Source organism: Bos taurus, chromosome 6 (assembly GCF_002263795.3).
Source record: "Bos taurus isolate L1 Dominette 01449 registration number 42190680 breed Hereford chromosome 6, ARS-UCD2.0, whole genome shotgun sequence".
Lineage (NCBI taxonomy): Eukaryota > Metazoa > Chordata > Mammalia > Artiodactyla > Bovidae > Bos > Bos taurus.
The window spans coordinates 44,425,657-44,450,643 of NC_037333.1; the positions used below are offsets into that span (position 1 = coordinate 44,425,657).

Consider the following 24,987-nt stretch of genomic DNA (forward strand, 5'->3'; position numbering starts at 1 on the left):
CAGCAAGCAACAGTTAGAACTGGACATGGAACAACAGACTGGTTCCAAATAGGAAAAGGAGTACGTCAAGGCTGTATATTGTCACCCTGCTTATTTAACTTATATGCAGAGTACATCATGAGAAACGCTGGACTGGAAGAAACACAAGCTGGAATCAAGATTGCCGGGAGAAATATCAATAACCTCAGATATGCAGATGACACCACCCTTAAGGCAGAAAGTGAAGAGGAACTAAAAAGCCTCTTGATGAAAGTGAAAGTGGAGAGTGAAAAAGTTGGCTTAAAGCTCAACATTCAGAAAACGAAGATCAGGGCATCTGGTCCCATCACTTCATGGCAAATAGATGGGGAAACAGTGGAAACAGTGTCAGACTTTATTTTTCTGGGCTCCAAAATCACTACAGATGGTGACTGCAGCCATGAAATTAAGAGATGTTTACTCCTTGGAAGGAAAGTTATGACCAACCTAGATAGCATATTGAAAAGCAGAGACATTACTTTGCCAACAAAGGTTCGTCTAGTCAAGGCTATGGTTTTTCCTGTGGTCATGTATGGATGTGAGAGTTGGACTGTGAAGAAGGCTGAGCGCCGAAGAATTGATGCTTTTGAACTGTGGTGTTGGAGAAGACTCTTGAGAGTCCCTTGGACTGCAAGGAGATCCAAGCAGTCCATTCTGAAGGAGATCAGCCCTGGGATTTCTTTGGAAGGAATTACGCTAAAGCTGAAACTCCAGTATTTTGGCCACCTCATGCGAAGAGTTGACTCATTGGAAAAGACTCTGATGCTGGGAGGGATTGGGGGCAAGAGGAGAAGGGGACGACAGAGGATGAGATGGCTGGATGGCATCACTGACTCGATGGACATGAGTCTGAGTGAACTCTGGGAGCTGGTGATGGACAGGGAGGCCTGGTGTGCTGCGATTCATGGGGTCGCAAAGAGTCGGACACGACTGAGTGACTGATCTGATCTGATCTGATCTGAAAACATACTAAGGAATGGGTGCTCCAGACTCTAGACTCATTGAATTTGAAGAGCTGAAATTCAGGAGAAACTGTCAACTGAGCGGCTGGAAATGTGGGTCTTGCTCTTGATGGCAAGGTGCCAAGAGTTCTAGGACGTCTGTAAAGAACAGGAAGCAAAGACAGGTCCCCTGAGTAGGGGTAAGAAGATGGAAGAGAAGAGAGGAAGAGGAGGGAGAAGCCTAGGGTGGAAGGAGGAAGAGGAGAAGGGAGAGGGAACGAGGCAGCAGAGAGAGCAGAAGGAATCCAGGAAGATGGTTTTCAAGATGGGAATTGGGATGAAGAGAAATTATAGAAGAAAGAGACTCAGAAAGTGAGGTCTGGGGTACTGGTGACCCTCACAGGAAGATTGCTATGGAAAATTCAGAAGAGGTCTTGGGAGGTATTCAAGCCTGTCCCTGGCATCACTGGACACCTGCTAAAATTCAGAATCCCGACATTCCTTCCAGAACGCCCCCAAATCTGCATTTCTAAACAATTACCCCCTTCAGGTAATTCTACCATAGGTGTCCCCTCCCCTAGAACACACATTTGGGAGGTGGTTGATGAAGAAATAAAGATGGCCTCTTGTTCACAAAGATTGGAGGTGAATGGAACCCTTTTGGGGTGGATGTTTAAAAAGATCTGGAAGGTTTCTGGGTGAAAATGCAGACGCAGCAGGAGGGGCAGAAATTGAAAAGGTTGAAAGAGGAGCTCACAGGAGAGCCAGGCCCCAGAGGAGGGAGCAGGGTAAGGACCAATAGGTCAGTGGGTCAGTGTGTTTCCCAGAGACCAGAGGGAGAGGGTGGAAGACACTGGGGAGCAGTGAGCCTCCGGGCTCTTGATAGGCAGGCTTTGTTTTCTCAGTAAAAGAGAAGCTGAGGCTACCTGCTGAGAACAAATGAGGGCTGAGAAGACCCGAGGAGGTTTGAAAGGGCCTCTGTGGATGCTTCATAGGGAGTTGGCGAGGACAGAGAAGGCTCCTGGGACCACTACCAGCTGCGGAATAAAACAGACCTTGTACCTATTTGAGGAGATCCCCATTTCTTCGTCCTCCCCTGAGGAGCATCTCCATTTTAGCATCTGGCTGTTTCAGTCCTTGGTTAATATTTCTTTTAAAAGAATTTTAAAAAACCTTCTGTCAATAAATCACCCTTGTCATCCCTCTGAGATTGCCCAGACTCCCTCCACTGCTCTCCGCCTTCTTTTATATATATCTTAATCTCCTGTGCTATCTTCCCTTCACTCCCAGCCTCTCTTTTTGCTATTTTGTTTTTACAATACTCTCCATCATTTCACGGTTGCCTCTCCCCTTGCAAACCCCCACCTCACCAGGCCCCCAGTTCCCTGACTGCTCCCTGTTCTTGCTGGAAGCCCAGTCTTTGGGAAGCTGCTCCTACACGGCACACTTTAATTTTGCTTCCACGTGTAGGTCATAAAAGCAGGACTAGCTACGTAATTTGCAGGGCCCAGTGCAAAATGAAACTTCGGGGCCCTCTTGTTAAAAAACAATCAAGAATTTGAAGATGGTGACTGCAGAGCATTAGACCAAGTGCAGGGACCTTCTGAACACTGAGCTGTGTGTGACTGCATGAGTCGCTGGTCCTCGAAGCTGGCTCTATTGGCAACGTTTGTTGCATTGATTTATGGTTTATTCACCATTCTCTGAACACTTCCAATTTTGCTTCTGTCATCTCTACATGCCACTTTAACTTGCTTGATTTTGTCCAATGTAGTTAACATGTTTATAGTAACAGAAGAAGACATGCTCTCTTAGATATTATTCCTTTTCACCGTCTTTTTTTTTTTTTTTTTTTTGCTGATTTGGAAAAATGGCATGAGACTCCGTTCCAGGCCCCATAGGCTTGTAAGTTGATGCTTTGGTGTTTCTACTCTCAGAGCCCCAGAAAGCCGTGCCATGAGGTTAAAACGGCATGAGGAGGTGAGTTCCCTAGAGGAGACTGGAGATTAAGTTAAGGTTAAGTTCCCCAGGCACGTATACCATCAAAATCAGCCAGGCAACATGCATGGCTTGGTGAGTGGCTCAGACTAAGCATTCAGTGAGGAATAGCCGGTATTCTCTCCTTGTTGATCCAGGTAAGCTTCCCTCTAGATTCGAGGGTTCTCCTCTCCTTCCCTTAAGGCTTGCAGCCCACCTGGTTGCCACCTGGTTGCCTGCTGACAGCCATCGTCCCACCGATCTCCTGCCCACCCTGCACCCCAGGGTCTGGCCACCTACTTGTTGGTCTGCCTCTGGTGCTGGATGACCATGTTTTTCTCATGGATCGTCTCCAACAGGGCTGTTGCCAGAGATTTCAGATCAGAAATGGACTGTGGAGTAGCTGGGAGACTGCACCCGTGATCCTCAGATAACAGATCCTGAACTAGGAGGGATATAAAATTACATCTCAGTCTTAAATCCTTCTGGAATGATCAAATGCAAACCAATGTTACTTCTTCCTGGACAACGAAGCTGGGATCAATTCCTGACTTCTATGTGCTACTGTGTTGTAATTGAAGAATCCACTTCAAGTGTCAAAAGTAAAATGAAATAAAAATCAGTGTGAGAATTAAACAGAAAGGAGGAGTCCTTGTGGACTTCTGCAACATTTTTTTAAAAGGTAATAATCTATAACCCTGTATGTGAGAGAGCAAAAGAGACACAGATGTATAGAACAGTCTTTTGGACTTTGTGGGAGAGGGAGAGGGAGAGGGTGGGATGATTTGGGAGAATGGCATTGAAACATGTATAATATCATATAAGAAACGAATTGCCAGTCCAGGTTCGATGCAGGATACAGGATGCTTGGGGCTGGTGCACTGGGATGACCCAGAGGGATGGTATGGGGAGGGTGGTGGGAGGGGGGTTCAGGATGGGGAACACGTGTACACCCATGGCAGATTCATGTTGATGTATGGCAAAACCAATACAATATTGTAAAGTAAAAAGAATAATAATAATAATAAATAAATGATAAATGGTTAAAAAAAGGTAATAATCTTTTGTATTTTTCTAGTAGTTTATACTTCAAAATGCTCATACTAATTCGAGACTTCAAATTTTAAAAAGAACCTGGAAAATGTTATTTATTCCCATTTCATGGACAAAAAAGCAAGGTGCTGATGGATTAAAACCATTAGCTGACGGTTACCTTCTTTGAGGTCTATTCATTCAGCCACCCTTCTTCACTCTTTCTTATCTGCCTGTTATATGCCTAGCATTATGCTGAGAACTGGGCTGTGGTGCATATGCGTGCTTAGATGTGTTCAACTCTTTGTGACCCCATGGACTGTAGCCTGCCAGGCTCCTCTGTCCATGGAATCCTCCAGGCAAGAATACTGGAGTAGGTAGCCTTTCCCTTCTCCAGGGGATCTTCCCAACCCAAGGATCAAACCCAGGTCTCCCAGATTGCAGGCGGATTCTTTACCAGCTGAGCCACCAGGAAGCCCAAGAATACTGGAGTGGGTAGCCTATGCCTTCTCCAGCAGACCTTCCCCTGGGAATTGAATTTGGGTCTCCTGCATTGCAGGCAGATTCTTTACCAACTGACCTATCAGGGACCGGAAATTTATTTAATTATGCTGGACATTTATGTTGTTTTCAATGTTTTTTTTCCTTATAATTAATGAAGAAGAACTTTCTTAAAGCTAAGTGCTTACATATGTCTGTAATCATTTCTTATCGGCTCAAAGGGGATTGGTTTAAGGCTTTTTGTAACAGACTGCCAAATGGTTCTCTAGAAAGTTTTGGCTGGCTGACTGCTCTGCCAGTGTGCTTGAGCTTGGCTGGCATTCCCCACAACAGTGACAGGACTGGGTCTCAACATTCAGAGATGTTTGGCTATCAAGGGTATACACAGCTGTACTTAGATGGGCTACTCCACATTTCTATAGAATACTGTAGTCTTCTCTTTAAAAATAATTCTAGGGTGTCTTTTCTAGTTGAGGGGGAAAAAAAGGAGTTGCTTAGGCAGGCTGGATTCAGCACATTTTTTTTTTTTAATTCACCATATCTCTTATGAGGACTACCACGTGATCCTTGCTGGTCTGCGTTGCCAACAAGCCCAAAACAGGCCAGCCCAGCACGGCCCACTTGAGGCTCATGTTTAAAACTGAATCCCCAAATATTAAGTGTCAGAAGCAAGCGCTCTGCTATTTATTCCCCTGACTGTTCATGGAAGATCATTATTTTTCATCGGAATCGACAAGAAGAAGGAACAAGATTGCAATCAATAAAAACTTCTTTGAAAAAAGGCATGCGTGCCATGATAAAATGATTTCAGTAGCTAGGAGACTTTTCTAGTCTGATCTCAGAGGCCACAAAAAGGAGAAATTCAATGAGGATGGAATAGACACTTGGGGATGCTGACCTGGTGATTACAGAAGGGAAAACAATCCAGAAAGGAGAGTACAGTTAGATGAATAGATGCAAATGGGGCTCAGTTATTGGAGGAACCTTCATTGCAGCAGCTCTCCAAGCAGGGTACCCAAACCAGCATTGCATCAGCTGGGAACTTTTTAGAAATGCACACTCTCTGGGCTTACCCTAGGCCCACTAAATTGGAAACTCTCAGGCCAGGCCCTGTGATCTGTGTTTTAATAAGCCCTCCAGGCAATGATGATGCAGGGGGAGGTTTGGGGGTGACCACTCTAAGGATTGGGCTTCCCAAGTGGTGCTGGTGATAAAGAATCCACCTGCCAATACAGGAGATGTAAGAGACACAGGTTTGAACTCTGGGTCGGGGAGATCCCTGAAGGAGGGCATGGCAACCCATGCCCTCCAGGCAGTATTCTTACCTGGAGAATCAACATGGACAGAAAGAGCCTGGTGGGCTATAGTCCCTGGGGTTGCACTGAGTCGGACACAACTGAAGTAACTTAGTATGCATGCATGCACACTCTAAGGATCATTTTGGTTCCTAATTCACAAACTGAGATGTGGACCCACAGCACCAGCATTCTGTGATCATACATGGTCCCTCCCAGAAAATGACCCTTACCTTGCTTTGCAGACAGGACTCCAGTCAGAGCACTGCTGCTGGATTTGTTCTGGCCTTTTGAGTTTTTCCGTCTCTCAAGAGCATTCTAAGCAGCATTGGGAGAAAACAAAAACCTCTGTCAGAAAAGCCAATAAAGGAAAAATACCTAATTCCGGTAGATGCATCCTCCCCTCCAGCACACAAGAACTCTTTGCAAACTCTAAATGCTGGCCTAACTTTCAAAATTCAGAGTCCTTGCCAAAGAGTTCTGATTTTTACGGACCTGGTAAAGAGTTTTTTTTCAGTTGGTGCCCAGCATAATTACAGCAATTACATCCTCCTATATATAGAAGATACTCAATGCATATGCGTTAAATTAAATCAAATCTGAAACAAGAACTCAGTCTAATGTGTGAAGTCACTAGTTATGGAAACCCCTTCTGAACAGACATGAGATAGAGGCTGGGTTTAACTTTCGTGGAAGAACTGAATAAATGATGTTAAGTGAATGCATACACAAGTTTTTTAAATTACGTATTAATTATACAATGTTCAGAGCTATGTGTATATATAGATGGGTATAAACTCAAGCCTGGCCCCCACAGAATGGAAAAGGAAGGACAGCATAGAGACTTCCGAGAATAAAGCAAACGTCAAAAGTCAGGAAAATGAGCCGGCTCTCCCCAGCATCTAGACGGCTGTAAACCTTCACCCTCAGGAAGAGAAGTCAATCTAGTTTCAAAGCAGAGACACCCAGGAGATTTTGCTAATTAAAACACTTACAACTAACATCTGCAGAAATAGATATTATCTAACTGATGGTGCTGGAATTAGACTAAATAACAGTGGGGAGAATTTAAACATTCCGTCCTTTCAGTGTGACGCGAACATTATCGTTTAGATTGTGATTTCCCGATCATTGTTTCCTCATCGCTCAGAAATCATTGTCTTATGGATGATTAAGAGACAAAGCATCTGATCACAAAACACCGTACAGAAAAGCTGGAGAGGAAATTCAGTTTCATATGGACCGAGGCTGTAAAGTGGTTGCAGCCAGATTCTGCTGGTCTCAGTGTGCCCTGTCCAGGTAATAGAAGGAGCTCTTGCAAAACCTGTTTCTGTTGTGTTTGCTGCTTGGGGGCTTAATTCTCACTGGTGCCTCAGTTTAAGCATTCTTACTGCACTATCTGGAGGGCAGGCAAGCACTAGAATATCTTTGGCACATAAAAGAGAATTAAAATAGAATGACATTTAGATGTACAATCGTGAATCATCACCCTCACTGTCAGAATCTTCTACCTTGTATTTGGCAATGTTAGATTTCAAGAGGTTGACCTCTTCGTGAAGTTGCTTTAATCTCTCTTGAAGGTACCTGGAAAAGAATACGTACAACTAGAAAGAGTTTGGGAGCAAAATAAAAACCATACACTCAACAATAAGGGGGAAAAAAGGAAAACCACACACCTGAAGAACCACCTTTTACATATAATGCCTTCCTCCACCCAAAAGAGGTAAAGTGCATCTTGGTGACCTCTTCTTAAATGGATGCGATGAAGGTCAAATATTCCCAAGTCACCTAAACCTCACTTCAGAACAGCCCTCTGCAGAGATCCCCTAAGGGGTATCAGCACAGTTTTCAAATAATTCTCATTAAGATGAATTCCACTGGGAAGCAAAGCAGGAAGAGGCGACACCAGACACGCTGTTAAGTTAGTCATATTCAGACACGGAAATTTGCCTCCAGGAAAAGAAACAGCTAAGGGAATTCCTCAATTTATTTTCTTATTCTTTTCTGTCTTCTTGATAGCAATAACAAGCAGCTTCCACTGTTCCCTACCCTTCTCACCCAACCAGAGAAGGCAGGGAAAGACTGCACGTATGTAGCCTGTGAGCATTTGGTTGTTCTTTTCGTACTTTGACAACTAATGGGTGACATTAATATCATTGCTTTAGAGTTGGGACTTTCCTTTCATTGTAAGGCAATTTTATCAAATGTAAATAGGGCTGCAAATAACTCCCAGCCTGCAGGCAAGTGGAGGGCAAGCACCCTATGACTACAGGCCAGGGCCTGGGCACTTGCCTGTTCTCCATACACAAGGCGTCCACATCAATGATACGGTTCTCATGGCCACTGAGGATGTGGTTCAGCTCCTGGTTGAGCCTCTCGACTTTGTCCTGGTAGGAAGACCGCTCTTCTTTAACATCCTGAAGCTCATCCACAGAAGCCTGTAGGTCATGCTCCAGAGACTCAATCTGAAAGCAAAGGAAGCGCCCTTACTTAAGGAGTTCTGCAGACACTGGCTTGAGGGTTAGAGAGGGAATCGTCTATTTTGCTGACTGACTTTTAGAGAGCTTATTAATGCCAGCCACCTTCTATAAAACCATAAGCGCCACTATGATGAAAGCTAAAAACAAGGAGATGGCTTCTAGCCAGTCACTTACTATATCCAAGATGAGACAGACATGGCATCTTGGAAGCACAGAACTTCTTGCTTACCAACTGCAGCCTGCCCTAAAGCCAGAGGCTCAGAGAGGGCAAATCCAGACATTGATAACAGCAGCCAGTGTCTTACAACTACATACTTTTTTAAACCACTCTAGACCCAGAAATCTTGTTCTGTTCTTCAAAATCACTTAATAAGAGAAGAAAAACAAAGTTGAGGCTCTCTAAGCTGCTCCCTAACTAGGGCTTGGTACCTGTTAAGATTTAGACTAAAAAGCATCGCTCAGTATTTCAGCTGAAACTTGCAAATTAAGGCCAGTTCATCACGTTTGTTCGCTCCCTGTCTCTCCTGGGTACAGGGGATGTTTCTTGCTATGTTCAGAACAATGACACCCAAAGTAAGACAGCAGATCTGCTCGAAGCCAAAAACAGAAGAGATCGCTTAAGAACTTAGCAGAGAACGAAGGCAGTAAATGCATTCCAACTGTATCCTTCTTCCTCCTCTGACCACATCCCAGACACCCCCACACTCTCGGAGAAACAGGGCACAGTCTACTCTTTTCTGTGTCGTGCCCAGCTGTGCGAACACACCCCCAACTCTCACCCCCAACTCTTAACAGATGTTGACGATAACCTGTTCCTTTGCTCTCTCCAGCTGCTGAACCAAATCTTCACGCTCATGGGCTGCAAAGTGCCGCACGCCAATTTCTTCGTCTCCCAGCCTCTGTTTGGCAATTGTCATCCTCAACAGCTGCATTTTCCATTGGTAGGAAAAGAAGAGGGCGAGAGAGAGTGAAAATGAATAGATCTAAACAAAACCCCAAGCCTACTTAGACAGAAAGTGTTGGAAGAAAACATTTTTCAAGAAATACTGGGGAAAGGCACAAGACAAAGAAATTTCTTACCAATATCATTAATTCAATTAAAAAAATTCATATTGTATTCTGTACAGGCATGCCTAAACACACATGTCCATGCATTCACCTATAAGGCTAATGGGAACACAGGGCTAGGCATCTGAAGATGGATGTCCTGTGTAGCCCTAACACAGTGAGGGAAAAAACTCTGGGTCTCTTTTAAACTTAGCAAAGTGTAAAAAAATGATAACACAATGTTGCAAAGAATCTGCTAAGATGGGCAATCTCCCACATTCTTGACATTTAGGCTATGATATATTTGGGGTCCTTATTTGAAAACTAGTCAGCTGAACTGCACAAATATTTATTGTGCAACTATTGTGAGCAAAAGCATCATGAGGATCAGCAGACAACGTTACAGGCAGGTGGAACAGCTTGTACAAAGGCCTAGCAGAGGATACACCGCACTTAGTATACAGATGGCCATGTTTGATGGAATTCTCATTTCAAAACTCAAGGATTTTATCTTTGTATACCTGCATAAAGCAAATTTACTTGTAGCCTTGGAATCAACATTCATGGTGCTTTTGCATGGGTGGATGCTTGCATGCCCAGTCACTAAGTCATGTCTGACTCTGTGACTACAGTCACACTAGACTCCCACTAGACTCCTAGCCCACTAGACTCCTCTGTCCATGGGATTTTCCAGGCAAGAATACTGGACTGGGTTGCCATTTTCTCCTTCAGGGGATCTTCCCAATCCAGGAATCGAACCTGCATCTGTTGCATTGGCAGGCAGATTCTTTACCTCTGAGCCACCTGGGAAGCCCTTGTAGGTGGATATGGGCAAACAAATGCAGAGTTGCAAACAATGGGAAGTGTCCCACAGGAAAGTTCCCAGCTAAGATCATTATACTTTCTTGTTTCAGCTCATATTATAAACAAGTGACCTTTTCATGGTCTCATTTGTGCCCCTTTTCTTCCCTCACATTTTTGCACCTTCTCTCACTGTTTTGCTGTTTAAGAAGGCCCCCTGAGCTGTGCTGGAGTGTTGTTTGGTGTTTCTGAGCACAAAAGGTCATGATGTGCCTTACAGAGAATATCTGTGTGTTAGATAAGTTTCATCCAGGCACGAGTCACAGTGCTATTGGCTGTGAGTTCAATGGTAAAGAATGAACAATATAAGTTAAATAAAGTTAAACAGAAACGTGTAAAACATATATTGATCAGGTGACAAAAGTGTTGTGATGAGAGGCTCAGAGGAACCTAATCTCCTACTTCCCCTAGGAACAATGGTTCCGTATTCCCTAAATCAGTGTTTGGAGGGATTTTAGAGAATGTAACTACAGCAAGTGTCAAGCACTGGCTATACTTGGGGGAGAATGGAGTTTGTGTCAGAACTGGTTAATTCACCTGAAAGCTGATAACGTGAAAACACAAATTCTTGACTCAGGACTTTCAGAACCCCAAGTGAGTGAAAGACAAACAGCTAACCAAATAAGAAACACTTTCAGATCAAAGAGTCTAGGAACAGGAAGGCCTGTGGCTTTTTTTTTGGCATGAGGCAACCAGCATGCCACATGGCTTTGAAAGCAGGGTGCTTTTCCTTGTATGTGAAAAGCCAGATTGACAGCCTGAACTTTAAGTAATAAAACACCACTGTGGTTTCCCATTCACAGTACGCTTCGCCGAACACTTAATTTAGAATCACACAATTATGTTTGCTTAATGCCAATTAATTATTAAACATGTTTATTGAGGTCTGACAGCCATAGAAGAGAGTCATCTTTTATATACTGGATGCCTGTTAAGCTTCAATAAACATGTTAACAATCATTTGGTGTTTAATGTGCATACAATATCGGCTATTAAATCTCAGGGCTGGGCTGGATGAAACACTTATTTTTAAGAAGTGAGGCCCAAGTTGGTAATAGCTGGATCACTGGTTGAGTCTGACACTCAATGTTCAATTGGCTGAAGGGGCCCAAAGGGGCCATGAGAGCAGGGACAGAAGCCCCAGGGAGACTGCTCTTGTCCTCTCAGCTAATAGCTCACAGGTTCTGGAGTCTGCCTGCCTGGGGGCTGGTGTCCTGGGGCCAAGTTTGAGAGCTGTGCAACCTCAGGCTTATGCCTAAACTTCTCTTAGTATCTTTTACTGTAAGAGTACGACAGCAACAGTCCAGCTTTTTACTCTCCAGAGTGCCTGTAACTGTCGGGCCCAGAGTAGGCTGCACCCAAATGTGCCTCAATGCCATACTGATTATTTTGAATTAAAGTTACTTAAGAAATGGCCAAGAGGGACACTTGGCCCTTAACAAGAGGGACTCTGATCCTCCTTTCTATCACCCTGAGAGCAGGAAAAGATCTCTCTCATGTGGAATGGACTTGTAGACACAGAGTGGGAAGGAAAAGGTGGGATGAACTGTGAGAGTAGCATTGACATATGTACTACCATGTGTAAGAGAGCGAGTGGGAAGAGGCTGTATAGCACAGGGAATGCAGCCTGGTGCTCTGTGATGACCTAGAGCAGTGGAATGGGGATGGGGTGGGAGCGAGGCTCAAGAGGGAGGGGACATACGCATAGCTGATTCGTATTGTTGTATAGCAGAAATGAATACAACATTGTAAAGCAATTATGTTGTTGCTGTTGTGTTGTATCATTGTTGTTTAGTTGCTCAGTTGGGTCTGGCTCTTTTGCAACCCCATGGACTATAGCATGCCAGGCTCCTCTGCCCACGGAATTCTCCAGGCAAGAATACTGGAGTGGGTTTGCCAGGCACTCCTCTAGGGGAATCTTCCCAACCCTGGGATCAAACCCATATCTCCTGCTTGGCAGGTGGATTCTTTACCACTGAGCCACCTGGGAAGCCCAAAGCAATTATATTCAGATTAAAAAATAAATGTAAAAAATCTCTCATTCGAAAGGTGTACTCCTTGCATCTGAAGGTAGAAGGACACCCTTACTGTCAGAGGTAGGGAATTCAGGCAAGAAACCAAAATCTAAACAAACTCTGTTACTGCTTCTATTTACTACCCTAAGTCAAAACTCAGTTTATATTTTTCACTAATTGGGCACCCAAAACCTAAGGTTCTCTCTTCTGTCAATTCCTCCCAAATATATTATTTCTTTCTCTGAAAGTATAAAAGTTATCTGCTTTGGTCACTTCTTAGATCCCATGTCTGAGAGACCAGCATGAATTTCAAAGATGTCTCTTTTTCTTCTGCTAATCTGTCTTGTGTCCAACCACAAGACGTCAAGAGAGGTGGAGGGGGCAATTTCCTCTCCCCAATACTGAGCATGAAGTCAGAGTGAAGTTGTATTAAATGAGAATTTAACTTATGGCAATTCAAATTGATGTGTCCAGTTTCTGAAAAGATGAGGGGGAAAACCAAGGGGAAGAAGAGCAGGATGAAGAAAAGGGGATGGGAGAGATAATAATTTTAAAAATTGGTGGCTCCCCCCACCCCTACTTTCAATGTCCCAGACTGAGGGCAAGGTGAGAGAGAGACTGATGATGCATTTAGGCAAAATCATATTGTTCATGTTTATAAGTAAGACTGCTGTTTAGGAGCTTGCATGGCCATGTGCCTGAACATTATGGGCAACTTAAGGGAACTTCAGGGCGAATTTCAGCCAGACCCAAGTTTTTGCCTCTTACATGCTGATTTTAGAACCTAGTCCCACGTAAGAGAAGGTATTTCTCTACCATACTTAGCACAGCCCCAGAACATAAACAGTGCTCGATCAATGTTAGCTTCTATTACAGTCATGGCTGTGACCACTGGTGTCCCCCTCCACGTGAGGTTCCCCACACATACACTCACTGGGGAAGTCCCAATTTTCTTCCAAGCTGGAGGAAAGTGAGCTGCCGAGCCAACGTTATCTGTAGACCACAGGCAATGGGGTTGATTTCCCACCTTGGAAGCTGTTAGAAGCAACTGCTCTGAGCACTTAATTTCCTCCAATGGGACTATTGAAACTGCACAGCCAGCCTCCCTGTGCCAACCCTCGGAGTGGACCAGTGCCCTGAGAGGCGCGTGCATGGCCATCAGGAGACACGTCCATTTGCTGATTTAGATGGAAATAAATGCTTATGAATGAATTACGGGTGTGAGTCGTCCGCTTATGGATGAGGTGCAGCTGCAGCTGAGATGTGGCTGAGGGACAAGACCGCAAAACGATGTGGCAAACGGCTCTTGGGCGCCCTTCCCCCACCCCGACGACAGAGTTTGACTCCTCTGCCAAAGCCCTGCTCAAACTCGGGTGCCAAGAAGGCCCCCCAGTCGGAATGACTCACTTCCTCCTTGATCTCTTCTCTGGCTTCATCCCTCAGAGCCCTCAACAGCCTCTCCCTCATCTTGTTTTCATTTGCCTGAATCCATTTTCCCCAGCTCACCAATGAGTCATCACCAACTCAATGGACATGAGTTTGAGCAAACTCTGGGAGATAGTGAAGGATGGAGGCCTGGTGAGCTGCAGTTATGGGGTCACAAAGAGTCAGACACAACTCGGTAACTGAACAACAATTTTCCCCAGTAGCCAGAGGCAGGAGCAGCTATTATTCTCCTGGTGTTACCTGTGTTCAGCTCCTGCATCTGCTCATTCTAGTCACGTGTCCTCAGCTGTCACCTAACCTTCACGGAGCCCTGGGTGACATCAGTGTTTTTGAAAGTGGGGACTGTCTTAGTTTGTTCAAACTGCTATAACAGACTGCCATACACTGTGTGGCTTATAACAATAAACATCTCTCCTAATTCTAGAGGCTGGGAAGTCCAAGATGAAAATGCTAGCAGATTGGGTGTTTCCCGGTTCATAGAGGGCTGTCCTTTGGCTGTGTCCTCACATGGTGGAAGGGCTGAGAGAGCTCTCTAGGGTCCCTTTTACAAAGGCACTAACCGCATGGATTAGGGCTCCACCCTCATGACTTAATCATCTCCCAAAGGCCGAACCTAAAAATATCACCACACTGGGGGCTAGGCTTCAACATATGAATTTTGTGTGTGTGTTGGGGATACAGCTTATAGTATTCCACCCATGATCACCCCCAGATTCATGTTCTTCTCATATGCAAAATACATTTACTGTATCCCAACACCTCCCAAAGAATTAACTGATTCCAGCATCAACTCTAGAGTCTGAAGTCCAAAGCTTCATCTAAACCTCACCTTGTTTAAATCACCCATGAGTGAGATTGGAAGTGAGATACATCCTGAGGCCAACTCCTCTCCAGCTGTGAAATGCAGAGACCTAGCAAGTTATGTGCTCCCAAAATACAAAGGTGGGACACAGGCAGGAGAGACATTACCATTCCAACAGGAAGAAACAGGAAAGAGGAAAGGGTGACAGGTCTCAAGTAAGCCCCAAACCTAACAGAGCAAACAACATTAAATTGTAAGGCTCAGGACTAATCCTCTTTGGATGGATGTTCTACCTTCCAGCCCCACTGGTAACATCGCCCCCAAGGCGTGGCAGGATGGCTCTGCCAGGGCCCTGTAGCTCTCCTGGGCTGGGGTCTTCAGCCTTGGGGTTCTGGGAGGCCCCCTCTTTTCTAATTCAAGTGGAGGCAACTGTCCTCCAGAGCCACGCACTCCAGGCTTGTGGCAGGAGTGACAGCCTTGCTGGTCTCTGAATCACCTTCCATGTCATTCTTCTCTTGTCCTGAAAAATAGTGCCCAGCCTCTTACTAATACTAATTAGTATTAACCTCCTTATCAAAGTGTTGTTAGGCCAACACCCTTAGCATTCTCATTTTTTTGCAATATAGACAGGCTGAGAATTTTCCAAATCTTTAAATTCTGATTCCGTTTTTGCTGAACAATTCCATCTTCAAACCATCTCTCTCTTCTCACATGTTTTTTTCTTTTTTTTAAATTTATTATTATTTTTAATTATTTTAAATTTTATTTTATTTTTAAACTTTACAAATTGTGTTAGTTTTGCCAAATATCAAAATGAATCCGCCACAAGCAGTCAGGAGAAACCAGGCTGCTTCTTCAACACTCGGCTTAGACATTTCTTCGAATATCCAACTTCATCACCTACAAGTTTTACCTTCTATAAAGCAACAGGACCTAATTACAATTCAACCAAGTTTCCCTGGTGGCTCAGATGGTAAAGAATCTGCCTGCAATGCAGGACACCCAGGTTCAATCCCTGGGTCAGGAAGATACCCTGGAGAAGGGAATGGCTACCCACTATTCTCCAGGTATTCTTGACTGGAGAATCCCATGGGCAGAGGAGCCTCTGGTGGGCTACAGTTCATGGCTCACAAAGATTCGGACATGACTGAGTGACTAACACACAAGAAGGATGGCCTTTGCCCAGCGTCCAATAACATGTTCCTCATTTGCATGTAAGACCTCATCGGGATGGCCTTTACCATCCATATTTCTACCAACATTCTGTTCAGGATGACTTAAGTATCTCCACGAAGACTGAAGCTTTCTCTACAGCTCCCTCTCTCTCTTTTCTTCTCAGTCCTCACCAGAATTGCCCCTACTTCATAGCAATGCTGTGAAGGACAATAGGCTTTTTCTAGCAGGGGCCTCAAAATTCTTGCAACCTTTCTACCCACTACCCAGTTCCAAAGCTGCTTCCACACACAGCACACAGTGGGGTGCTGTTGTAGCAGCACCCCACTTCTCAGAACCAATTTCTGTCTCAGTCTATTTAGGCTGCTATTACAGAATACTATAGACGGAGTAGCTGATAAACAGCAAACATTTATTTCTCACAGATGGAGGCTAGGAAGTCCAAGATCAAAGCCCTGGTAGATATTTTGTCTAGTGAGGGCCCACTTTCTGGTTCATAGTCATCTGTCTTCTCACTATGTCCTCACTTGGCCAAGGGGGCAAAAGAGCTTACTGGGGTCTCTTTTACGAGGGTACTAATTCCATTCATGTCAGCTCTGCCACCCTGAATCACCCAAATCACCTAATCACCCAAAGGCCTCAGCACCTAATACCATCTCATTTCAGACTGGGTTCCAACATACAAATTTTGGTGGGGGGCACATTCCATAGTGAGTCCATAGTGAGGGTAAGAGCTATCTTGTAGACAGGACAGTTAAGTACGGCTGCCCAGCCTGTGCACTGCACAACTCCAACTCTGGGGATGGTCTCCATCCCTGCAATGCAAAGATACAATGCAATGATCACTCTCTGAAGAGCTTTGAAAGTGCAATCCCCAATTATAGCTGGTATGGCTATAATCCTCATCCAATGACTCTCTATTTGCCAGAATTACTGGGAGGACTAGATGAAAAAGTGAACAGGAAATAGATGTGAGCCCTTCCTCACCCTGGTCCTTGCATACTTCTGCAAATAGCATGCCTAGGGAGAGGTCAGCACCAAAAGTCATTTATTAGACATTCAGCTGCCGGTGTTGTGCTGGGTGACTTAAAAAACAAGTTCCTGCCTCTCTTGTCTTTATCGGTTTTTTCCACATCCTCTCCTATTGCCCCCTGACCTTCTGAAATACCCTTGATAAAATTAGACACAAGAGCTTTAAATGGCTCCAAGTAGGCAATTCTATTGTGTATACCAAAGTTCAAATTCCTAGACCTATATGACAAATCCAGTTCTAGCTTTAAACAAAAGAATTTGTCACTTAAAGAACAACAAAAAAACATAATACAGCAGTTTTCATTGTCTTCTTCCCAGGCTCTGGAGATCACCATGCACACACTCATTAGTGTGCGTCAGTAAATGTTTCCCAGTTAATGAGCACCCAGTTTGGGCCAAACAACATGCTAGAAGCTTTCCTTACACACAGTAGCTCCAGTGACTTCACTGCAATGGAATAAATTTGGGATAAATCGCAAAGCCCTTCTGAGAGCTGATGATGCATGAACTGCCCCCACCCGCTTCTCGACCCCAACTCTAACCACCTCTCTTATTCACCAGCTTCGCTGGCTTCCCTTCAGCCCCTGCTTCTGCCCGCCTCTGGGCCTCAGCACTTGCTCTCCCCACAGGTCTGTGCAGAACCCACGTCTTCTGTCTCTTTCAGGTCACAGATCGAATGTCACCTCCTCTAGGAGGTCTTCCCTGAACACCATTGCTGAAGCGTTCACCTTCAAGTAAGTGCCCCAATGCCTTCACTGTGCTTCCAGAAATCAACTCGCTCATATGCTTATCCCTCCCACTGTCAGCTCCACCTCAGGGACCTCTCTGGCCACATGCACAGAAATATCTAGTGCTCATAGCAGGGTCCGGCTAGCCTCAGGGAGTCCTCAGATGCATCTTAGATACAGGAAGCCTCCGGTTTGCGGCTTCCCACAAGCCCAGGAGGCAGACACTGTCTGTTGTCTTCACAGGGGAGAGCCGTGGAGGGGCTGCAGCAGAGTGCTGAAGCCAGGGTCCTTGCCTGGGACCTGCGCTCAGACTGGGGTGTACACTTCCCCTCACCATCACATGCCAAGCCCTGTCCTCAGTGCTTACACACTGACCCGCTAAGTCCAACAAGCATCCCGTGATGTACTGTTCCGATCCCCGTGGAGACAGAGAGGTGGAGTGACTTGACCACCTCACAGACCTTAGAAATGGCAGGGCTGGGAGTTGAACCCTGGTGGTGAGGGTCCTGGAGTGAGCACTCTGCAGCCTCTCTCCTCACCGATGACAGCACTCACTGCCTGGAGCACCTCCCGTCTGACTTCTTTCAGGCCTCGGAACCAAGGGCATGTGGACAGGAGTGCCTTCCTGACACCCAGTGTAAGCAGTGCCCTCCAGGCTGCAGTCTACACAGCTCCATGCCTGTGAAGTCGCTCAGTCATGTTCAACTCTTTGTGACCCCATGGACTGTCACCTGCCAGGCTCCTCTGTCCATGGGATTCTCCAGGCAAGAACACTGGCGTGGCCAAGCCCTCCTCCAGGAGATCTTCCCTACCCAGGGATCCAACTCATATCTCTTATGTCTCCTGTATTGGCAGGAGGGTTCTTTACCTCTAGCGCCACCTGGGAAGCCCTACAGATCTCTAGCCTGCTGTAACTTGTTGACTTAGTACTTAGCACTGTCTGACATATTTTACTGTATTCAATCAAATATAAGATTTTGTCAACTCTAAGACCTACCATTTTGCATCTCTAAAAAGGCTGGAAAATACCAATCATCACTACATGATACCAATAACTACATCAGAGATGTTCAAACAGTGTTATACCATATATCTATCTATTTCCTCACTGTCCTTCTATGCCCACTAGAATAGAAGCTCCATGACAGCAGGAATTCAGTGGGTTGGTTTATTACCCTATTTCCAGACCAGAGAGTCAGGTTTTCAATGAAGATGTGTTGAATTGAATTGAACCGAACCACTCTCTGTGAGGCAAGTACCACAATTACCTCCACTGTACAGATGAGAACAACTGAGATAGAGAGAGGTCAGTTGGGCCAAGGAACTGGCCTAAGATCACACAGCTAGCAAGCTCCTGACTTATCTTCGGATAGTTCAGAACACATTGTTCCCAGGGGGACAAAATTTAGAGAGTTGTACAAAGCAGTTTTAAAGCTGCTTCAATTTATTTTGATTTTAGTGTAATTTGGGTACATTGTAGTTGTTTAGTCAGTAAGTCATGTCTGTCTCTTTGCAACCCCATGGACTGTAGCCCATCAAACTTCTCTGTCCATGGGATTTCCTAGGCAACAATACTGAATTGGATCACCACTTCCTTCTCCAGGAGATCTTCCCAACCCAGGGATTCCTGCATTGCAGGTAGATTCTTTACTGCTGGGCCACCAGAGTATCCCAATTTGGGGGTGGTGTACTGTAAAATAAGTCTTCTACCCAGGCTATAAGCTCATATAAACCAGAACAAGCTTAAATATGGTCTCTGAGACCAAATTCATTTGTCTAATTCATCTGACGATAAAGCATTAGGAAATGTTGAACTAGTCTGGCTGCTTGCTGAACTAACTGAGTGTTGCCTATGGTTCACTGTCAAGATCTCAGTTAGAGTAAGATATGACAGGGCCAGAACAGGAGAAGGGACCTTCTGGCTCATTTTAATTCTTGGTTCAGTTCAGTTGCTCAATCATGTCCGACTCTTTGCGACCCCATGGACTGCAGTATGCCAGGCCTCCCTGTCCATCACCAACTCCCGGAGTTGACTCAAACTCATCTCCATTGAGTTGATGATGCCATCCAACCATCTCATCCTCTGTTGTCCCTTTCTCCTCCCACCTTCAATCTTTCCCAGCATCAGGGGCTTTTCAAATGAGTCAGTTCTTCGCATCAGGTGGCCAAAGTATTGGAGTTTCAGCTTCATCATCAGTCCTTTCAACGAATATTCAGGACTGATTTCCTTTAGGATGGACTGGTTGGATCTCCTTGCAGTCCAAGGGACTCTCAAGAGTTTTCTCCAACACCACAGTTCAAAAGCATCAATTCTTCAGCACTCAGCTTTCTTTATAGCCAACTCTCACATCCATACATGACTACTGAAAAAAACCATAGCTTTGACTAGCATACCTTTGCTGGCAAAGTAATGTCTCTGCTTTTTAATATGCTGTCTAGGTTGGTCATAACTTTTATCCCAAGGAGTAAGCATCTTTTAATTTCATGGCTGCAGTCACCATCTGCAGTGATATTGGAGCCCAACAAAATAAAGTCTGTCACTGTTTCCACTGTTTCCCCATCTATTTGCCACGAAGTGATGGGACCAGTTGCCATGATCTTAGTTTTCCAAATGTTGAGTTTTAAGCCAACTTTTTCACTCTCCTCTTTCATTTTCATTAAGAGGCTCTTTAGTTCTTCTTCGCTTTCTGTCATAAGGGTGATGTCATCTGCATATCCGAGGTTATTGATATTTCTCCCAGCAATCTTGATTTCAGCTTGTGCTTCATCCAGTCCAGCGTTTCTCATGATGTACTCTGCATATAAGTTAAATAATCAGGGTGACAATATACAGCCTTGATGTACTCCTTTTCCTACTTGGAACCAGTCTGTTTTTCCATGTCCAGTTCTAACTGTTGCTTCCTGACCTGCATACAGATTTCTCAGGAGGCAGGTCAGGTGGTCTGGTATTCCCATGTCTTTAAGAATTTTCCAGAGTTTGTTGTGGTCCACACAGTCAAAGGCTTTCGCATAGTCAGTAAAGCAGAAATAGATGTTTTTCTGGAACTCTCTTACTTTTTCAATGATCCAACAGATGTTGGCAATTTGATCTCTGGTTCCTCTGTCTTTTTTAAAACCAGCCTGAACATCTGTACATTCATAGTTCATGTACTATTGAAGCCTGGCTTGGAGAATTTTGAGCATTAGTTTACTAACGTGTGAGATGAGTGCAACTGTGGGGTAGTTCGAGCATTCTTTGGCATTGCCTTTCTTAGGGATTGGAATGAAAACAGACCTTTTCCAGTCCTGGGGCCATTGCTGAGTTTTCCAAATTTGCTGGCATATTGAGTGCAGCACTTTCACAGCATCATCTTTTAGGATTTGAAATAGCTCAACTGGAATTTCATCACCTCCACTAACTTTATTTATAGTGGTGCTGCCTAAGGCCCATTTGACCTCACATTCCAGGATGTCTGGCCCTAGGTGAGTGATCACACCATCATGGTTATCTGGGTCATGAAGATCTTTTTTGTATAGTTCTTCTGTATATTCTTGCCATTTCTTAATATCTTCTGCTTCTGTTAGGTTCATACCCTTTCTGTCCTTTATTGTGCCATCTTTGCATGAAATGTTCCCTTGGTATCTCTAATTTTCTTGAATAGATCTCTAGTCTTTCCCATTCTATTGTTTTCCTCTATTTCTTTGCACTGATCACTGAGGAAGGCTTTCTTATCTCTCCTTGCTATTCTTAGGAACTCTGCATTCAAATGGGTATATCTTTCCTTTTCTCCTTTAGTTTCGCTTCCCTTTTTTTCACAGCTATTTGTAAGGCCTCCCCAGACAGCCATTTTGCTATTTTGCATTTCTTTTTCTTGGAGATGGTCTTGATCCCTGTCTTCTGTACAATGTCACGAACCTCTGTCCATAGTTCTTCAGGCACTCTATCAGACCTAATCCCTTGACTCTATTTCTCACTTCCGCTGTATAATCGTAAGGGATTTGATTTAGGTCATACCTGAATGATCTAGTGGTTTCCCCCACTTTCTTCAGTTTAAGTCTGAATTTGGCAATAAGGAGTTCACGATCTGAGCCACAGTCAGCTCCTGGTCTTGGTTTTACTAACTGTATAGAGTGTCTTCATCTTTGGCTGCAAAAAATATAATCAATCTGATTTCAATATTGACCATCTGGTGATGTCCATGTGTAGAGTCTTCTCTTGTGTTGTTGGAAGAGGGTGTTTACTATGACCAGTGCGTTCTCTTGGCGAAACTCTATTAGCCTTTGCCCTGGTTCATTCTGTACTCCAAGGCCAAATTTGCCTGTTACTCCAGGTGTTTCTTGACTTCCTACTTTTGCATTCCAGTCCCCTGTAATGAAAAGGACATCTTTTTGGGGTGTTAGTTCTAGAAGGTGTTATAGGTCTTCACAGAAACTTTCAACTTCAGCTTCTTCAGCATTACTGGTCAGGGTATAGACTTGGATTACTGTTATATTGAATGGTTTGCCTTGGAAATGAACAGAGATCATTCTGTTGTTTTTGAGATTGCATCCAAGTATTGCATTTTGGACTCTTGTTGATTATGATGGCTACTTCATTTCTTCTAAGGGATTCTTGCTCACAGTAGTAGATATAATGGTCATCTGAGTTAAATTCACCCATTCCAGTCCATTTTAGTTCACCGATTCCTAAAACATCAACATTCACTCTTGCCATCTCTTGTTTGACCACTTAAATTTGCCTTGATTTGGGGACCTAACATTCCAGGTTCCTATGCAATATTGCTCTTTACATCATCAGACTTTGCTTCTATCACATCCACAACTTGGTGTTGTTTTTGCTTTGGCTCCATCTCTTCATTCTTTCCGGAATTATTTTTCCACTGATCTCCAGTAGCATATTGGGCACCTACCGACCTGGGGAGTTCATCTTTCAGTGTCCTGTTTTTTTTTTACCTTTTCTTAACGTTCATGGGGTTCTCAAGGCAAGAATATTGAAGTGGTTTGCCATTCCCCTTTGCAGTGGACCACGTTTTGTCAGAACTCTCCACCATGATCCGTCCGTCTTGGGTGGCTCTACATGGCATGGTTCATAGTTGCATTGAGTTAGATTGATTCTTGGTAATTAATTTCTAATTACCCAGGGTGAGAGCTCTTCATTAGAGTGCCCTCTTCATGTGGGCTTCCCACAGGCTAGGACATCTCAATGCTCCTTTGAAGCATAAAGAGGAAATGTTTATGAAGAGCTCTCTGATCCCTCATCCTGGACTGTTATAAACATCCACAGCTGAGCACTTTTTTTTTTTTTTTTAATAAAAACAAAGTCTACTTTAATAAATCACCTGCATGCTCATTAGTCGATCTTTATTGGCTGGTGGCTTTGCTCAATTGGTTTGCTTGCTGAATCCATCCAAAAGTCCCATGTCAATAGAAATACATTCACTGAAAGGGTCTATCATTTTATGGTGCCAATACCAGATAAAACAGAGTTATTTAAAGACTGTCAGCTGGTGTAACATAAAGCTCATTATTAAGGGCAAAACCTCATGTTTAGGCACAATTGCAAACAGTTACATTTAAATTGGCCAGCAGGGGCCCAGTAAAAGTGACTGCCTGACACTGCCCACCTGACGTTCCTTGGTTTTGAGTGCCTCACATTGCATTATCGTTTTTCTGTACTAAAAGTGCTGTAACCTGTAAAATGAAGGAAACATAAAAGCAAGTGGACTAGAAAACCCAACAGAAACATGAGATGCCACTCCTGGTATATTCCATTAGGTGCTTATTCCACAAGGGGCACATAAAATGCAAGGTGCCAGGCTTCTCACCCCAGTCTGTGTCTCTAATGGGAGGCATACGCCCACCTGGTCCACTGGAAACAGCTGATCAACAGGTAAAACGACCCTGAGATTCCTGGTGGAAATTTTATACAAGCGGACTCTCAGCTGATCTGGGCCCAGGTTGTGCTAAAGATACCAGCAATGTTTACCCTTCATGGAGTGCTTACTGGATGCCAGACACCATACTGCACCCTTTATAAACAATATTGATGGACGCACACAATTCTAATCATTAAATCTCTTGTTTTCTTTTCTTCCTAGCACTAAACACTGTCTGATGATTGTGTATATAACTACTTAATTTTCTTACCCTCCGTCTCCCCAACTAGACTGTATATCTGTGAGACTGGGTACCTTGTCTTTCTTATTCCTTGATGTAGTCATAGCACCTAGAACATTAATCAGCACACAGTGAGTTCCCAATTATGTATTGATGAATAATGATGAAAACTGACAGCAAGTCTACGTGAGATATCATTACTCCCATTTTACAGATGAGGAAACTGAGGCCCAGAGAGACAAATGACTTGCACAAGGTAAGAACATGCACACAGATTGTAACTGACAGAGCTAGAATATAAATCTGGTCTAGCAGTTTCCAAAGATGGACCTTCTGGACTATTCTAGACTATACCATTTGGTAGTGGGAGGCTGGAGCTGGCTCTTTCTGGAGTGCCAAGCTTTCTAACTTCCAATTCAGTGACTTCAATTTTCTGGCCTGATATTTAAATGTCATGGCACCAGTGTTTATACCACAGAAATCGGCACAGCACTACCAGCCAGGCTCCCTCTTAGGAGCAGCAGGTTCACCAGCCCCCTTCTGGATATCTGTGAGTCAAGTATGCTTGGTTGGTTTCGTGCCTCTTGTGTGCACATGTGCTCAGTTGCTTCAGTCGTGTCTGACTCTTTGTGACCCCATGGACTGTAGCCCGCCAGGCTTCTCTGTCCATGGGATATCTCAGGCAAGAATACTGAAGTGGGTTGCCATTTCCCTCTCCAGGGGATCTTCCTGACCCAAAGATCAGACCTGGGTCTCCTGCATTGCAGGTAGATTCTTTACCGCTGAGCCACTGGGGACCTTTGTGCCTCTTACTGATTCTTAAATTCTCAAAGACCTCCTTCTTCCTCCCGGTCCCCTTTCCCTGAATCTTCTCTTTTTCTAATGTCTGCTCAGAAGCGGATGCAGGAGTATGGTGGGGGCAGGAAGGGAAGCTGTAATTCTCTCAGTGGGCTGCTTTCCAGACTTGAGGTCCAAGCACTGCTGGATCTTCCCATGTAATTGGTCCTTATTACTCACAGACGGACACACAAAGAACCCTAGGCAATCCACCCTCGTGAAGAGCTTTCCCCAGGGAGATTTGTGGAGGTGTAAGTCCTCCCTTCCTTCTTTAACCTTTCAGAGGTATAATTATCAAGAAAGGGGAGGACATCTACTAGGCTTCCCTTTTCCCGCCTCTTGTCTGGTTTGGACTAGGGTGTTGTATCTGTCTGCGAGCCTTGAGAAATTATTGGGCTATGCTCAGAGAATACTAGGTGATGATGATCATGGAAGCCCACCATCCACCTGCCAGCCCTGTGTGAGTACCAAGCTGCTTGTAAGCCAGGGTGGCAACAAATCTCTCAAGAGGCTGTTTGAAAATGCTTTATGGCACGTAGGGTTACAAGGCTCTAGCTGAACAAATGGAAAAATTAGTCTACCTTAAAATAACCAAGGCAAAAAAAAAAAATAACCAAGGCAAGTAATTTTCTATCACCTTGTTTCTTAAATGTACTTAACGTCTAGAATCTGGGCTTCCCAAAATATGGCGAAGGGTCATCAGTTA

The 24,987-nt window shown here is 44.4% G+C and overlaps 1 protein-coding gene across 3 annotated transcripts in view; it reads right to left on the reverse strand.

Moving 5' to 3' along the window:
• The window catches only part of CCDC149 (coiled-coil domain containing 149), a 119,117-nt gene that overhangs the window by 25,131 nt on the left and 68,999 nt on the right, over positions 1-24,987 (reverse strand). For all 3 annotated transcript variants that reach the window (XM_005207799.5, XM_059887638.1, NM_001191519.1), the window contains exons 5-9: positions 9,054-9,170; positions 8,057-8,229; positions 7,276-7,348; positions 5,998-6,082; positions 3,237-3,381 (exon numbers count right to left, since the gene is read on the reverse strand). In XM_005207799.5, the coding sequence (XP_005207856.2) occupies positions 3,237-3,381; positions 5,998-6,082; positions 7,276-7,348; positions 8,057-8,229; positions 9,054-9,170 (593 nt within the window). The remainder of the gene's footprint in view (positions 1-3,236; positions 3,382-5,997; positions 6,083-7,275; positions 7,349-8,056; positions 8,230-9,053; positions 9,171-24,987) is intronic.